The 16,730-nt window shown below is 62.4% G+C and overlaps 1 protein-coding gene across 3 annotated transcripts in view; it reads right to left on the bottom strand.

Annotated features, from left to right (window-relative positions):
- Window positions 1–3,280: 3,280 nt before the first annotated feature.
- Aacs (acetoacetyl-CoA synthetase) overlaps window positions 3,281–16,730 on the bottom strand; it is a 44,829-nt gene continuing 31,379 nt past the window's right edge. Inside the window, exons 12-18 of one of the 3 annotated variants that reach the window (XM_027921364.2) lie at window positions 16,594–16,716; window positions 14,002–14,115; window positions 12,173–12,298; window positions 9,286–9,355; window positions 8,614–8,672; window positions 7,640–7,842; window positions 4,140–4,379 (exon numbers count right to left, since the gene is read on the bottom strand). In XM_027921364.2, the coding sequence (XP_027777165.1) occupies window positions 4,242–4,379; window positions 7,640–7,842; window positions 8,614–8,672; window positions 9,286–9,355; window positions 12,173–12,298; window positions 14,002–14,115; window positions 16,594–16,716 (833 nt within the window). In that variant the 3' untranslated portion in view covers window positions 4,140–4,241. Of the gene's footprint in view, window positions 4,380–7,639; window positions 7,843–8,613; window positions 8,673–9,285; window positions 9,356–12,172; window positions 12,299–14,001; window positions 14,116–16,593; window positions 16,717–16,730 lie in introns of all 3 variants that reach the window. The other 2 variants (XM_071616007.1, XM_071616010.1) reach the window with 2 other exon arrangements.

Consider the following 16,730-nt stretch of genomic DNA (forward strand, 5'->3'; position numbering starts at 1 on the left):
GAGCCTGGAAGCCTCTCCAGAGCACAGTGAGCCACCCACGTCTCCTAGAGGTCATCTGATGGAGTACTGGACTATTGTTCACCTCTGCAGTGGCCAGAGGGCCATGCAACAGGGGAAGCTATGACCACGGAGCCAGCGTGGCCAGGAGCGTGGGGACACCTCCTTCACAGGCCTTTACTACTGCCCATGACGGGGACAAGATGGCCGAAGGCTGTTAGAAATGGTGTGTGCGGACACCCAGGGCAGCTGTGGCTAGCAGAGGATGGAGCACAGCTCCTTAAAGCCTCTTGATGGCTCTGCTGCGTCTAGGGCTCTGTGGTGGGCCACTCTGCTCTGCGTGCAGGTGCTGGGGTGACAGGGAGAGAGGAGGGGAGGGCGGCAGCTGTGCCTGAAGCTGTTGCCAGACAGAGGCCAGGGGAGGCCAGGTGGAGGCACTGCCCTGGGCCCCACACAGTGAGCGCCCAGCCAGCCAGGGCACTGCTGGGCCCAAGTCCCAGTGGCCTCCTGGAGCCCTCAGAACACGACCCACCACCTGGAGCCGCTCCCCACTCACGTGCCCTGCAGTCCCCACGGGGCCCCTGCCGTCCTCTAGATGAGGTGGTCCCCTCGCAGGCCTCTGCCTGGCTGGTGGCCCTCCAGTCTTCACATGGTGGCATCACACTCTCGGACAGTGGCTCTGGTGTCCCCAGGAGAGGCACGCTAGCTGCACCTCCACAGCCGCGGCCTCCGCGACCTGGCCCCTGTGGGACCCCACACTCAGGTGGGCACATGAGTTAGGACAGAGCTAGTCCCTGGTCCTGCGGAGCCCCCAAGAAAAACCATCCAATTGGGACACAGAAAGTTGTTCCTGAACTGGAAGACACAGAGGGTCAGGCCAGTGTCCTCTGGCCTTGGCAGCTGCGACTGGAGGAGCCTCCCCACTCACCTGCCATGGTCACTGGGCTTCTGTCCTCGCCCTGAGCACAGGCAGCATGCAGGGTGCCCACGGCCCGTCCTGCTGGGGCCAATGTGTGCACAACATTGGCCTCAAGGGTGCATGTGCACAGACAATAGTCACACGTCTACACCCGTGCGCTGCTCACTTGGGTGCATGCACACTCACACTCCCCCAGCCTAGCGTGGCGGAAGCCGACCTGCAAGCTCCTACCTGGCTGTTGAGCCTTGGGCACAATCAGGCCTTGCCTCAGCTCTCCAGCCCCCGGTCAGGGGCCCCAGAGGGGAAAGTGCCCTGCCCGTGGGGAGGGGGCTGGAGATGGACATAGAGGCCCTTCCCCCATGGGAGGGACTGTGGCCGTCACCAGTCACCATGCCCGCCCTTCCTTGCCACGGATGGTCGCGGGAGGGCCCGGCACTGTCTGGACAGATGCCTTTCAGACTCCCACGCAGCTGAGCACACTGTGAAATGGCCATGGCCGGAGGACATGAGCAGAGTGGACAAGGCCCCTCCTCCACGCCCCTGTCCCAGTGTGGATGAGACCTTCATACAGAGGACGGTGTAGCCACCAGACCGAAGGGCGACCGCCCCTGGCCTGGCCCCGCAACTCACAAGGCCCTGGAGGAGCATCTGAAGACCTGAGGGAGGGTCCCTTCTGTCCCCCTGCAGCCTGTGACAGAGGCAGATGCACCGGGCCCAAGAGGAGTGGATTTCAGGTCACCTGCAGGTGAGGCAGACAGGAAGCCCACGGGGACCCATCTCCGGCGCTCGGTGCAGTGAGGAGGAAGGGGGCAGGTACCCCAGCTCCTGCCCCGTGAGAGCACCTGCCCAGGCAGGAGGGAGCTGGGCAGGGGAGGAGGGTGCCCATTTGGACCAGGCCAGCTGCCAGAGCTCCCGCCCACCTGGGAGACAGCCCTGGGCAGGCCACCGTGAAGCTGCTCCAGCAGGGCCTGGCGGGAGGGAAGGAGGACGAGGGGCGGGGCAGCCTGCCCATCCCAGCGAGGAGAGGGCAGCCAGCCAGCAGCTGGGGGTCCTCTAGAGTCTTAGCCAAGGCAGCTCCACACCTGTGACCAGTGGCTGTGGTTCCAGCCCATCTGCCACTCACTAATGAAGCTGTCCAGCGGGGCTCAGTCAGCCTGGGCCTCCTGCAGGAAGCAAAGGGCACACTAATTGGGCCTCCTCGGGTGCCATGGATGCAGCAGGTGTCCCTAAGCACCTGGCAGGAGAACAGGGCCTCGTGGATGGTGGCCCCAGCCCTGGCAGGGGCAGCAGGGCCTGAGCTCGGCCTCCCCAGGCAGCTCCACCTTCCCAGCGGCCGCTCCTTGCTCCTCAGCAGCAGGTGGTTAGCAGGGAGCAGCCCCGGAGATGTCCATCCTCACCCCAGACCCTGGGGCATGACGTGGTTTGCAGGATGTGTGTTGGGGGCCTCGTTGGCTCCTCAGCTAGTGGGAAATGGGGACGATACCCTAGGTCACTCCCAGGGCGGTCACAAGGGTCCTGTGGCTGGCCTGGTACTGGGCCGCTGCACAAGGACAGCTCCGGGGCCACGGCAGCTGCAGGTGGAGGGACAGCCACCGCCCGGCAGTGGTGACCTCTGACTCCCAGACCCACAGCAAGCGGGGAAAGTGGGTCACAATGGCCATGAGAAGCTGACACCGAGGGTGGCATTCCTGTCGGAGCACCCCATCCCCCCGCAATTGCGGCCAAGAGTCTGAGCTGGCCCCTGAGGCTGCACACACGAGACAGTGATGTCCCAGAGAGCCATCGCTTTGCTGCTGAAAGGATCCAGGAGACAGGCCTTCTGCTCTGCCCAGCCCCCGCGGCTTCTGCCTTCCTGCCGTTGTAGACACAGGGAGGGAGATGGCCACCCAGTGACCACGTGACCAGACCAAGACAGCATGCACTGGGGACGGCAGGGAGCAGGACATAGGGGGTGACAGGACAGGACCTGGAGCCGTAGGGTGCTGGCCTCACACCAACAGCAGTGCCTGTGGCCAGCTGGCCACTAGCCCATGGCTAAAGCCCGGGGTCTTAAAGGGCTGCCAGGGTTTGGGCTGAGCAGCTCCAGGGCACAGTGGCAGCAGCACCTGACAGCAGAGCTCGTCTGGTGCACAGAGACCCGGCCATGTCCCCAGAGAGGACACAGCAGGCCCGTGACAGCAGAGCCTGGCCTGGAGCACAGAGACCCGGCCATGTCCCCAGAGAAGACATGGGGCCCCTGACAGCAGAGCACAGAGACCCGGCCATGTCCTTAGAAAGGACATGGGGGCCCCAACAGCAGAGCCCAGCCTGGTGCACAGAGACCCGGCCACACCCTCAAAGAGGACACACAGCGGCCCCGACAGGCGTGGTGCACACTGTTATTTATTGCATGAACCCTCCAGTGCTCCCCTGTGTTCTCATGACCTAGAAGAACAGGACTTGAGGAGGCGTCTCCTGTGCTCAGCTCCGCTGACCACAGGGCCAACACCAGGGCTCCTGACATCCGCGGGCATGCTGACCTCAGAGGCACAAGCCACCCGCCCAGCTGCCGAGACCCATGACTCCCTGACAAGTGCCGGTGACACGACTTCAACAGTAATGTCCTGAGGACTCTCAGGTGGAGCAAGTGCAAGGAGGCCTTTCCCAGAGGCCCAGGCAGCCCTGCTGGCCAGAACCACGGTGACCACACTGCCTGCTGTGCAGCCTAGAGGGCTCGCCAGGGTACCAAGGGTGACAGGGTGCACAGGCAGCACCAAATGGTCCCCATCAGAACCCTAACCAACACAGAATCACCCTAACCACTCAAAGTCCACGGTCCGGGGCCAGGAGGTGCTATTTGGCCGGAGTGTGACGCGGTGCATGAGTCCTGGCCTGGGGTCCCAATGGCCAGCTGTGGAAAGATGGTGACAAGCCAGGCAAGTGTCCCTGGTAGGACTAGTGCCCCATGGTGGAGGTGCCCTGAGGAAAGCGGGAGGGCCAGGAGTCGAGGCTTCGGGAAGGGACTGTTTGACCTTCACAGAGGGGAACAGGACATGGGCTCGCAGGCTGGGCTATGCCGCTCCTTGGGTGGGCGCTGCCACCTGGGCCCAGCCAGCACCGCAAGGCCTTCTCGCAGGGTGAGCAAGGCCATGTGCAGACAGCGCTCGGGGACAGGCCACAGTGGGCCAACCTGCCTTCCAGTCCGAAGGTCAGCTCCGTCCTTGCGCACCAGACTGAACTCCGAAGCAGAAACGATGCCCCAGGCCAGGGAGTGCTTGGCCACACGCCCCCCACAGCCGTGGGTGTGTGAGTAGTTTGCTGACCGTGAGCGGCATGCCCAGGCGGCTCAGAAGCCCTGCAGCTCCGGGATGTTCTGGTACAGGTCCAGGGTCTCGGGGTTGGAGAAGGCCCCGCGGTGCTCCACGGCCTGGCCCGCCAGGATCTGCTTCACGGCCACCTCCACCTTCTTGCCGTTGAGCGTGTACTGCATGGGAGATAGGAGACAGAGCACAGAGGTGAAGCCCAGGCAGGGAGAGCGAGCAGGGCTGCCCGGGACTCAGAAGCCACCCTCACATGCTTCCTGAGCCTCCCGGGCTGCCCCCACCAGCGTCCAGAGATGCCATGAGGCCCAGACTGACTTTCCTAATGCCCGTCACACGATCGGCTCGAAATGTCACACCCCAGCTGGTCCTAAAGTGGGCACACAGTCGCCACTGGGCCCTTTCTCAGAGCACAGGGTGGGAATCCATGGCTCATCCCCGACTCCCAACAGGCACCTGAGCAGGAAGTTTTTAATGAAGATGTGACCTTGCCACCCCACCTGGGGGCCTGTGGCAAATCCCTTCGCCTGAGCTGGCTTCCTCCACCGTGAAGTGAGGGTGACTGTGCCTGCCCCAGGGACCATGAGCAGGGGACACAGGTCACCACAAGATGCTTCAGAGGGCCTGGCTATGGTATTCCATTATGGCTGACTCTTACTTCATTCCACGCCCTCGTCATCCACTGCATTACACTACGAGGCCCGCCCTTGACCTCAGGGGGCACTGCCCTCCAGGGCTGGACCTGCCGGCCTCCCCAAGTTCCAGGAACCTCCCCCAGAGGCACCCAGCCCAGGAGGCTGTGGCCTCTTCTCATGGCCGGGCTCTTCCCGAGTGTACAGGGCTCCCTCTGGGATTGGCAGCCGAGCTCCACCGGGAACCCAGCAGGCTGGGCCGCGTGTGCCCGTGGGCAAGACCGCCACAGCCCTTCAGCCCCAGGCCCCATGGCGCCCGAGTTCTACACCAGTTTTTACCCAAGGTGCAGTTAATATTCATGCACTGGAAAGACTCAGCTGATGTGTGACCAGTTAAGGATCTAAGTGCCAGCTTCCCAGGGGCTGCCTGTCACTCCAGCATGTGCCATGGGCCCTCATGGTGCCACCTCCCGGGGGCTGTGCCACACTTCATGTGGGGCTCACGCGCTGGCAACAGCCTCCTCTGGTGGCCAGAAAGAGCCGAGAGCCCTCCTAGCAGCAGGCCAGCACCCAGGTGACCAGGGAGAGGCCCCTGGAACGGGGACACTGGTGGCTACCTGGGGCCCTGCAGCAGGACTCCACGCCCAGGCCCCTCGTCAGGACCAGAGTCTCAAGGCCTTTCTTTAGAGTCAGTGGCCAACCAGCCAAAGACTGGGTTCCCCTCCATCAGACAGGGCCTGCCTCTGAGCTTCCTCATCAGTAAGGGGGACCAAGAAGATAAGCTTGTCCCAGCCACCAGTGTCCCTCCCTCCCTGCCTCCCTCCCTGCCTGCCCTGCTCGCTCAGTCACACTGGCTCAGTCACTAACTCGCTCACTAACACATATACACACACACACACTCTCAGTCACTTACACACTCGCTCACTCAAATTCAGGCTCTCTCTCGCTCACCAGCACAGGCCGAGCAGGGAGAAGCCCTGGCCCCAAGCCCCCCAGGCCCTGCGGACAGCGGTGGGTGACGGTGACATGGCAACTCAGAGGGGTAAGGCACGCTGTTGGGATGGGAGGGAGCCAGGGAGGCTGAGTGGGCCACAAGCCACCTCTCTGCTCTTGGAGCCCAGCCACGAGGTGGAGGGGGCAGGTGGCTGACTGGCCCCAGTGACAGTGAGAGCCAAGCCACCAGGCTGACATTCAGGCCCTGAGGCCCCTGTACTGCCAAGCCAGCACTGTCACAGCCCAGCTCAGGGGTGCAGACCAGGCTGGGGGACGCCCATCAGTGGCCCCAAGGCAGGCCTAAGGGAACAGGTAAGCCAGAGCCTAGGGGAGTGCCAGCCAGGACCGTCCCATCCCACGGGGCTCGCAGCTGTCCCTTCTGTCCCAAGCCCTCTCCTCACGCCACAGCCCAGACATGGGGAGGGTCCTGCTCATCTCTCCCGAGCACTCCCAGGGCCCTCAGTTGTTACAGTGGGAGCGGCACTGCTCCAGGGGGCAGACCATGGCCCTCGCCTGGACAAGGCTGGGGAGCCCGGGGCTCCCCATGCAGGGGCCCTCCCACCTCCAGCAAGGCCCAGAACTCAACAGCCAGGAACTCAGCTGGCCTCTCCTGAAAGTGACTCAAGCTTCCAGTGACTGTCCCCTGGCCCAAGGACACTAGGGAGCCCCTCCCTGAGCCCTGGTCAGTCCAGACCATGGCATCTAAGTCAGCCTCACGGTGACCTCATGCTCCATCAAGCAGGGGCAGCTGGTGTGGGCAGCGAGGGGCCAGGACAGCAGGGGACAGAGGCCGGAGGAGGGAGAATGACGAGCTAGGGCTCAGGCGCAGTTTGGGAAGGACCTGGCGAGAAGACATGGCTCTTCAACAAGCCCAAGGGACAGAATGGAGCCCTGGGCCCTGAACCGGCTGGCTGAAGGAGCACTGAGACCTCACGGGGGCAGCAGGGCCACGACCCCAGGCGTCCATCTCCCCCCAAGGGGCCGGCGTCTCCACAGACTGTCAACAAGTCCCCAACCAGGGAGAGGACAGAAGCTCCCAGCAGCAGGTTCTCCGCACAGCCACCATGACGAGGCACGAGGACACAAGGAAGGGAGCCCAGCACCACAGACGTGGACGTGGGTCCAGGGGAAGAGGGCAGCCGCTGTCCCCAGTGGGAAGAGGAGGAGCAGCGCCCGCCCCTCCTGCAGAGGTGGCACAAGGACACCAGAGCATCTCTTTAAGGCAGAGACAGTGACCCAGGCTGCTAAGAGGTCCCCAAGTCAGCGTGTGGCAGAGGCCCTGATGTCCCCAAAGCCATTTCCAGGTGAGCCTGCATCCCACCGCAGCCCCCAACACTCGCCAAAACACAGCCCACTGCCCCCAAGGCCACCACCCCCAAGGCCACCACCCCTCTGAACAAGCAGCACTTCTGTAGTTCATCCCACGGCCACCATCTTGGGGACTCTGTGCGCACAGGTGCCCTGGGGCTTGACCCAGAGGCACCGCTCAGCAATGCAGGAGGTCGCTGTGACCCTCTGAGGGACCTGTCTCCTCCCCTAATCCGAGCAAGGTGGGTGGGTGCAGCTGAGGACCTGCCTCTGCGCAGGGCGGGCGCCCAGAGCTCCCGCAGAGCTGGGCCCAGGTCCTCACCACAGCCTGGCGGCCTCACCCTGGCACACCCGTGTCATCGGGCGGTTCAAGGCCATCCTGGAAGGGAGGGGAGGGGAAGATGGCGCTGCTGGCCCCAGGACCCCGACACAGGCACCAGCTCCGGTGCTGGCCAAGGGACCAGGTTTCCAGGACGAGGCTGGGCACGTACCGGGATGCCCTGGGTCTCCAGGATGAGGCTGGGCACGTGGCGTGCCGACAAGCCCAGGCGGATGGCCTCGCGGACCCGCTTCACCAGCTCGGGCCGGAAGGCATGCCCCGGAGCCATCTTCAGGAAGAGGATCACCCTCTCCTCGCCGTCCCTGTTGTACTGGGGGACACACAGGCTGTCCCCCACCTCCTCGAAGGCTTCCACTGTGGAGACAGAAGGCCCTTCTGTAAGCTGGGGACACCCATCAACTGGGCGGAAGGCAGGGAGGGTGCCCGGCCACCAACCTGGCAGGGAAGCCCACATCCTGTCCTCAGCCCACCTGGGAAAGTGCCCTGGGGATGTTCATAACCAAGTGGGAGGACAGCCACTGCTGGGAGCCAGTGCTCAGCCACGCCTGGACTGGGCAGGGCCTCCAGGAGCCCATGTGGGCCGGGCTTGCCAGTGACAACTACAATTAGGAAGGTCCCTGCGGTGGCTCTATGGGGGAGGCCAGGTGTCTCTACCCTGGCCGTACAGACTGGGCACTGGCCTGAGCACCAGAGGCAACCCCCTCCCAAGAAGGCTGATTTCAGGGCCTGGGTGGGGCTCCAGTCCCTGGGTCAGGCAGCTCAGCGTGCCCCAGGGGACTCCACTGGGCGGTCATGAGACTTGAAGGTTGCACTGACTGCACCTGGTGTCTGCAAGGTGCTGTGTGGCCTTCAGCACTCACACAGCCTCTCTGTGCTTCTGTTCCCTCACCCTTTAAGCCTAGACACCGTCAGCTGGCCGTGAGGAAGGAACGTGACAGGGAAGGGGCCGAGTGACCTACAGCCCTTCTGAGGTCTAGGTCTCGGTTTGGGCCACAGGCAAGAAGCTGTGCTTAAATGTCCATCCTTACACTGGTCAAGCCACAAGGAAGCTGACCAGGAATCGACCCACAGGCACTGCCTAGGACCCAGGCCTGGGTCCTGGGGGGAAGGTAGGGCGGGGCGTACCGATGTTGTAGATCTCCGAGCTGCCGAAGCGCACTCCGTTGGGGTTGAGCGTGCCGTCGCTGGAGAGAGGCAGGGCATGAGAGGAGCCGTGGCCAGCAAGTCCAGGTCCCACCCAGGCACCAGCAGGCCAGTTGGCAAGGGCCTCACCTCCCACAGCCAGCCCTCCGCGTCCCACGGCCCCCCTGGACATCAAGGGGCCCCTGTCCACAGACTTCAGCCCTCACCACCCTTCTCACCTGCAGTGTCCTCCCTACTGGGGACAAGGCCACACACAGCCCCCCTCCAGTGATAGACACTGGCCAGGCCTTGCCCTGGGCCTCTCACCCCACGAATCCCCCACAATCCAAACCCACCGGGTCAGGAACCAGGGTCAGTCCAGTACAGGGAGGTCACAAGATGGGGGACGTCCACCCACGTGACAGCGAGACAAGGGCTGGGACCCTTCCCCAGAAGGGTCTTGGGTCAGAGACAACACGTACCCAGGCTCAGGGTGGGAAGCACAAAGCACCTAGGGCCGGGGAAGGGGTAAGGGAGGGCCCCAGCAGGGCTGCGGAGCACCCCACTCAGGCAGGCATGGTGCCGGAGGGGGGGGCCACCCCTCCCAGGGAAGAGCCTCCTTCCCGGGTCCCCCAGGAGGGTCCTCCCGGGAAGGGAAGCCCACCGGAGCCTCACCTGCGGCCAAGCATGACGATGCCCCCGGTCCTGGGGTTGATTCTGCAGTAGTCACCATGCGCCCAGACACCTGAGAAGAGGCAGAGCCACCGGTCATTCAGGGAATGCAATCAAGGTGGCCTGCCCGGGGCAGATGGGATGCCAGCTGGCGGACACCGCGAGGCCCAAACAGGTGCCACCTGAGGCTGGGGTCAAGAGGGGACCCAGGGAATCAGAAGCTCCTGCCCCAGGAGCAGTCCCATGGCAGGATGGCCACCTACCCAGCTCTGACACGGGGACCTGGGGAGACAGCACCTGGGGACACCAGCAAGGCCACAGAACAAGGAGAGTGAGCCCACACTCAGTGTGCAGGCTCCTCGGGCAGCGGGGCACATGGAGGGCTGAGTGTAAGACAAGGCTGGCCTTGGGGAGGGCAGTGGGGGCCAGGCGAGGGCCAGGGCTAGGCTGGGATGACAGCCGTGTGGCCAGGGGAGCCTCCTGCACCAGCACGGAGAGGAACTCCAGCAAACCCGTCCCCTGGGCTTCAGCCTCCGGAAAAGCCCTGGAACCCCGACCGGGAAGGGAAGCCTCCCAGGGTGGCCGATGGAGGGCTCCGCCCCCCACTTCCCACTTGACTCAGGGCTGACCTACGGCCCTGAGGACCGTCCTCATGAGCCCTCTGGCTCCTGCAGTGTCAGGACAGCGCCCTCGACAAGCCCCGAAGGGTCTTTGGTGGGGACTCGCCCGATGCCTGACTACAGGGAGCTGGGTCCCCACACCCAGGGCCCTGCGAGGAGGGAGCAGCTCACGGGGGCCATCGGCCTCCCAGGCTGAAGATCCGCACCGGAGCATCAAACATGGGCTTCTAGAAGGTACGACAGAGAAGAGCAGCACCTCAGCTGCAGCAGACCCAGGGGCAGCCCCACCTGCCCTGTCACGTGTGCGTGGCACCAGTCTCCCTGAATCCAGGGGACATTTCTGGCTTCTCTGGGCTGTTTGGTGCCCAGGCCTGATGACCAAGGCTCTGGAAATGCGGAGGAAAAGGAAGGTGCAGGTGCGCCCAGGAGACCTTTTACGAAAATGTCACCAGGAAGCTCGTCATCCTCCTGCAAAGCCAAGCTGAGTGGAGAGTCCACGGGAGGCCACTGGCCTTGGTGGCCACGCAGGGAGTGGCTGCTGGCATAGGCCCCAGAGCACACTTCCCTCCACAGTACCCGGCCAGACCTTCGGGACCCAAGCTGCAACTCCAGCCCCACGTCTCCTGGAAGCATGGTTTTGTGAAGGGCTGTAGGTGACACCGGAGGCCTCCCAGGGTCTGTCCCTGCCGAGGCCTAAGAGTCCTTCTTAATTCTGCCTCTGACTTATTTTTAAGTGTTTATTATGATTTTTTAAAAATAAGCTAGGGGCTGGGGCTGGGGCTTGGCGGTAGAGTGCTTGCCTAGCACATGCGAGGCCCTGGGATCGACCCTCAGCACCACATAGAAATAAACAAATAAGATAAAGGTATTATTGTGCCCAACTACACCTAAAAAATATTTTAAAATAAGCCATAAGGAGAACACAAACGGCCTGTGAACCCACTCCTGTGCCCCTCACTCATTGCCCTGGGTCCCTCGCCCTCAGTCATATAGAAATTCTTTTTCAGAATTCACACCAAAGGGACACCTGCCCTCTGTCCTAACCCTCAGATTTCCCCGGCCATCCCCTGGTCATCCCCCTGCACACGGCCCGCCTGCATCTGCCCTGACAGGACAGGGTGCAGACCTCTGAGCCTGTGCAGGAGGGAGGCTCTCTGTGCAGCTCCCTGTGCTGCAGGAGGCCGTCCACTCTGCCCATGGCCAGCAGCCCCAGGTCCCATTCTGAGTCACTCCTGTCCCCAGGAAGTACTGGGGAGCTTCTGTGACGCCAGGCATCAAGATGGCATTAATCAAAGGGACCAGAAACCCACCCAGGGTAAGAGGAGGACCCAGGGCAGGGCTTCCAGCTCTGAGTTTCCAGAACAAAAATGGACGAATGACACAAAGAATTTGTCTTCTCCAAGAAGGAATATCAGAGTCAAAAGAGCTTTCTTCCTGAACTTAGTCCAGAAAGACATTCATCACACAAATCCCTGCATCTGACAAAAATTATAGAACAAAGCTGGTCTCCAAGGAGCAGCCCTGCAGAGGACGAGGGGGCATCCTTTCCTGGAAGGATCTCGGATCTCCGAGTGGAGTTTCCAACCCTGTGACCTCCCTTCCCACAGCAGGAGTCCCTCCCAGGGCCATGGGAAGGGAAGAGCACATCCCCACTGTTGAGTCTGCAGGACCAGGCGGGCAGCAGGGGAGGCTGGGCCTCACGGGTACGCTGCACCCTGCTTGGGAGGAGCATCCCCCCCAAGCTGGCGCCCAAGGCCAACACACAAGGACGCAGCCACTCCTGTTTAGTCGCCAGCCACGTTCTGACTCGCACACGCGGAGTGTGCAGAATCATGTGAGCCGGGGGCAGGCAGCGTCCAGCGGAGCGACTGCGGCAGGGGCCTGCTGAATTCTGCCTTCTGCAGCGGCCACTCACGGAGAGGGAGGTGGGACCCCCGGGAGAAGAGACTCCCCTGGCCAGAGCAAGAAGCCGGTGACGCCTCCCTATGCTAAGCCCTCTCCCTCCGCCTCCAAAGGGCTGGGCGGTGGCGCCAGGGCAAGAGGAGGAAGGAGAACCCAGCCCAGGGGTCCCCACCCTCCCAAGGCCACCTGCAGGCAAACCAGGGGCTTGGCCAGCGCCAGCAAGGGGCTGAGTGCAGGGGCAGGTGGGGCTCGGCTGTGCCCAGGGGAGCCTCCCTTGACACAGGGGAGACAGAACACATCCAGGAACAGCAGCCTGCATGGACACCCGCCCCAGCCTCGGGCTGGGCACAGCACAGGCACAGACCCACCTGGGAACCTGGAGAAGTAGGCCTTGTGGTACTTGCTCCCGTTCTCGTCGTTCCAGAAGTGCGTGGGCTGGCAGGGCAGGGGCTTGGTGCACACCAGCTCTCCGCTCTCCCCCCAGACGGCCTTCCCTGGCAAGGGTAGCGGGAGGTCAGGCCCCGCTCTAAGGCCCTCCTTCCCCAGCTCCTCCAGCCCAGCTCACTCCATGCCTGCGGGGCTCCCAGGAGGCCACACTCGGGTCCACCCCAGCCCCGGCCCCCTCTGCCCCCCTCAAGGGCAGGCTTCACCGTTCCCTGGACATGCAGCAGCACCATCACCGCGTGGCCCACAGCACACACAGGGCTCGCGCACGCTGGGCTGCGGGAACAGACCTTGCTGCCCAGCCAGGCCACTGGATGCCTCAGCCTGCTCTGCTCTGCCGCCTGCGAGAGAGCCCCCGCGCCCTGGCCCTGGCTCCCGCGCTCTGGCCCTGGCCCCGCGCCCTGTCCATACCCGTGCTCAGCTCAGCCCCCCCCAGGACAGGCCTGCCTCTGCTCCCGGCCTTGCTGCCCTCACGGGTCACGGCTAGGGCACTCCTGCATGTCATGTCACCTGCTGGTGTTTGCAGGCGTTTCTCGGGGGGTGGCTTCGAGGTCACAGGCACACAGGTGTCCTGTGCCCACCACCACTGGTGGCTTCCAAAGCATGGCCCCACTCCCGCTGCCTGGATTTCTCCCACCCCTGGGCAGCCAGATTCCGAGCTGGGCACAGCGCAAGCTGCAGAGGAGCGCCCTGGGGCACAGGCAGCCAGCTGACCAGCCGTCCACCCTGCACCTTCCGCCGTCTACACTCCCCCTCTGCAGGAGGCCCCTGACTCTTCCACCTCCCCAGCTCACGCCACCCCACAATGTCCCCCAGACAGAAGCCGACAGGCATTCTCTGTGGGTGTGGAAGGTCCCTGCCAGGGCACCTCCCTCCTGACCAGGCCCAAGAGAAACTTCAGACAGAAAGGAACAACCCATATGAGAAGTCACTCTGGGACCAGGTGGGAAGGGCTCTCCTCCAGAAAGACCAAGGGTGGTAGGGCCCTGGTGTGGCCAATGCCCCTGCCAATGTTTCCCTGAGCCTCACAGAAACAGGGTTGGTGTAGCCTTCCCATCCACTCAGATAAGGAAAGACAATGCAGCAGTGGCCCAGAGAATTTAAGTCCATGAACTTGTTCAGAGTACACGCCAGGCCCTGGTTGGTGCTGGGGACACTAATAGGCTCTGCTGTTTATAAGCAGTCGTCACTAGACCACAAGCAAAGGCCAGTTCCACACAAGACCGGCAGGAAGAGACCAGCAGAGGCCACCTGGTCCCCTCTGGGCCCTCACTAAGGCCAGGACATCAGCTGGTGAGGCCTCTGTCCCAGAGCTGACCCCACACGGCTCACATTTGTGCTCGGGCCCACCCCTGCTTCTCCAGGGTTAGGACGAGGAGCCACAGGGGTATAAAGCCAGGCCAGGGATGGAGGACACTGCTCTGTGTGGACAGCGGCCATTTGGGGGAACTACCCCCAAGTGAAGGGCATGTCCCTCCCTACACCTGTCCTTCCCCACACCTGTCCCTCCCCACACCTGGCCTTCCCACACATGTCCCCTCCCACACCTGTCCCTCCCACACCTGTCCCCTCCCACACTTGTCCCCCCCACACCTGTCCTCCCCACACCTGTCCCCCTACACCTGTCCCCCCACACCTGTCACCTCCCCACACCTGTCCCTCCTCACAACTGTCCCCCCACACCTGTCCCCTCTCCACACCTGTCCCCCCCACGCCTGTCCCTCCCACACCTAGAGCAGCCAGTGCGCCTCACCTTCCTCGTTCCACGCCTCCACGGCCATAGCCAGGTTCCGGGCCTGCACCTCACCCCTGTGCACGGGGATGGACACGTTCTGGCCCATGAAGCAGGAGATGATGTCAGTGCCACCTGCAGGTGAGGACAGCGGGACTGAGACCAGACGCACAGAGACCCCATTTCTCTGTGTCCCTGAGAACGAAGGACAGCTTCCTGCCAGAGGACACTGAATAGATGCCCTCCATGTCACCCAAAAGTTCAAAACTCGGCGTCAGAAGATGGAAGCCTCTCCATCGTCCCCTGTGCCGCAGCCACCTGGGCAGAGTGGCTGTGCGTGGCTGTCACTGGGGCCAGAGACCTCCTGGCTGCCAGGATGCCAGGGCACTGCCTCAGGCCAGAGAGAGCATGGCTTCCAGGAGGAGCTTGGGACAGAGACCAGGGGACTTGGGGCCGGGAGCAGCACAAGGTCCAAGCCCAGAAGGGTCCCCTCACTGCGGCCCCAGTGCCACAGCAGGCTGTGGCCGGGCACACACGCAACACATGCAGGCTCACACGCATACCACAGAGTGCTCAGTCAGGCCAGGCTGGCCAGGACCCCCAGGATGTCACTCAGTGAGGCAGAGGAGAGCCGGAGGAGCCGCCCAAGCTGTGTTGAGTCTGTGCCACACTTAACCCTGCGGAGCCTGCATCATGCCTGCTGCACACCTGGGAAAGTGTGCGTAATTAGGACAGTTTTTCCGTGATTGCACTCAGTGTCTGTGGGCGGAGGGGGAGATGGCCATCACATAAAATGACTCGGTATCTCCAAGACTCCGAGGGTCTGCCTAGGCCTCCCTCTGTGGGTCTGTGTTACTCCCGGGCAGAGAACCAAACTGACGCCTGCTCCGGGTCTCTGGCACCTCCGTCACTCCCTGGCACGTCCCACAAAATGCAGGGGTCCTGGTCGCATCTGCCACCACCAAGGTCCCACCAGGTTCCAGGCTTCATAGGGACATGAGCACCTCCACCAGATGCAACGTCTGCCTGTGCCCCCTCAGAGGACGGACAAGCAGGATTGCAGGGAGAAAAGAGGCGGGGTTCTGACGACATGGCCACTGGGGAGACCCTCAGAGACGAAGCCACGAGGGGACTGCCCTGCACCCGAGCATCTGTATCAGCGGGGCCAGGGGAGCCAGGCTCCGGGAAGCAGGGGCCACCTGGGACACACATCCAGGAGAACTCGGCAACGGGCCACCAGCAGCTCTGGGGGAACCCGAAACTTCATGGGGAGTGTGGAGGAAACAGGCACAGAGGGTCTGGGCAAGACCAGGGCCTGTACTAGGCCCTCACTGAAGGCCAGAGCCCTGACCCCTGTGTCCCCCTGAGGGGCAGAATCAGGGCAGTACAGCCTGCAAGGACCCCTGGAGACACAGCACGATCCCCATGGAGGCCCGGGGCTCCTGACACCCTTCTTCCTGCTACTCGAAGTAAATTGGCACCTTTTAAATATGTGTCTTAAGGACGTATTTTTTAAAACCACAAGGAAAAAAATCAGAATTGCAAATGTGTAAAAGAATATGAGCTAGGTGCCCTGGCACATGCCCCCCCACGCAGGAAAGATCCCGGGAAGGACCCACTTCCAGAAGGGGGAACGCTGTGGGGAACTCCACATCCAGCTGCCCTGGGGACTCTGAATTTTGTAGCGGACACAAAGTATTCTCCAAAGAGCAGCTTCGTGTTAAAAAGAAGGTTGCAATCCACACACAGGGTGCCCCCACGCACACACACACAGGGAACCCCCATGCACACATAAGGAACAGCCTCACCCAGGGGTCCCTCTTAATCTATTTTGACCAATAATCAGTCCTTTTCCACTCAACATGTCTTGACCCCTCTCAACAACAATCAGCGGGATCCTATCCAAATAACCACCTCCATACTGTCACTTCTAGGGGCTGCATAAATTGAGGTCATAAATCGTTCAGGTAAATCCTTTCCAGAGGCGTATAAAGGCAACCTATGTTTTTATCAGTGTCAACAATGTCACAATAACCGTCCTTACACACAATTGAACCTCATTTTCAGATCCTGTATGCACAAAGCACCTACTTGCTAAAATCTATCTTTAACCCCAAAGTCGAGACTCTTGACCTTTGGGTCACTCCCAGACATACGCAGAGCAACCGGAAATGTAAGTGGCCCCAGGCATGCTGGGCAGGTGCTCGAGGCAGCTTGGCCTTCCTGCCTCAACCCTCCTCAGATGGAAGGTAGGGCAAGGCTCCCAGCTCAGAGACCTGCTCCTGGGGAGCCAGGGAAGTCTCTCCACCTGCTGCACCTCACCCTCATCATACACACAGACAACCAGGCTGAGCTATTTGGGGGCTCCGATCACAACTGATGTGAGACGTGCATGCACTCCACCAGGAACAGGGGTTCAGCACCTCAATAAGGAGTGCGTGAGGCCCAGCCCTCCTGCCAGGTGGGATCAGTCCAAAGACGTGGGCTGGTGCAGTCAGCGGGTGACCCAGCAGGCCAGCCTGGTCGTCGGGGCAGAGTCACTGTCCCCACCACCCCATTCCCTGGCTGCACGCCACATCTCCACCCACCACCGAGCCTGGGGAGGAGCTGTACCTGAGATGGAGCCCAGCAGGACACTGCTCTTGATGCACCTGTAGACATACTCGTAGCTCTGGGCCTTCAGCGGGGAGCCCGTGGACAGGATCGTGTGCAGCGTCTGCAGACTGTGGGTTTCCACTGGGGAACAGCCA

This window comes from Marmota flaviventris, chromosome 1 (assembly GCF_047511675.1).
Source record: "Marmota flaviventris isolate mMarFla1 chromosome 1, mMarFla1.hap1, whole genome shotgun sequence".
In the NCBI taxonomy this organism is placed as follows: Eukaryota; Metazoa; Chordata; class Mammalia; order Rodentia; family Sciuridae; genus Marmota; species Marmota flaviventris.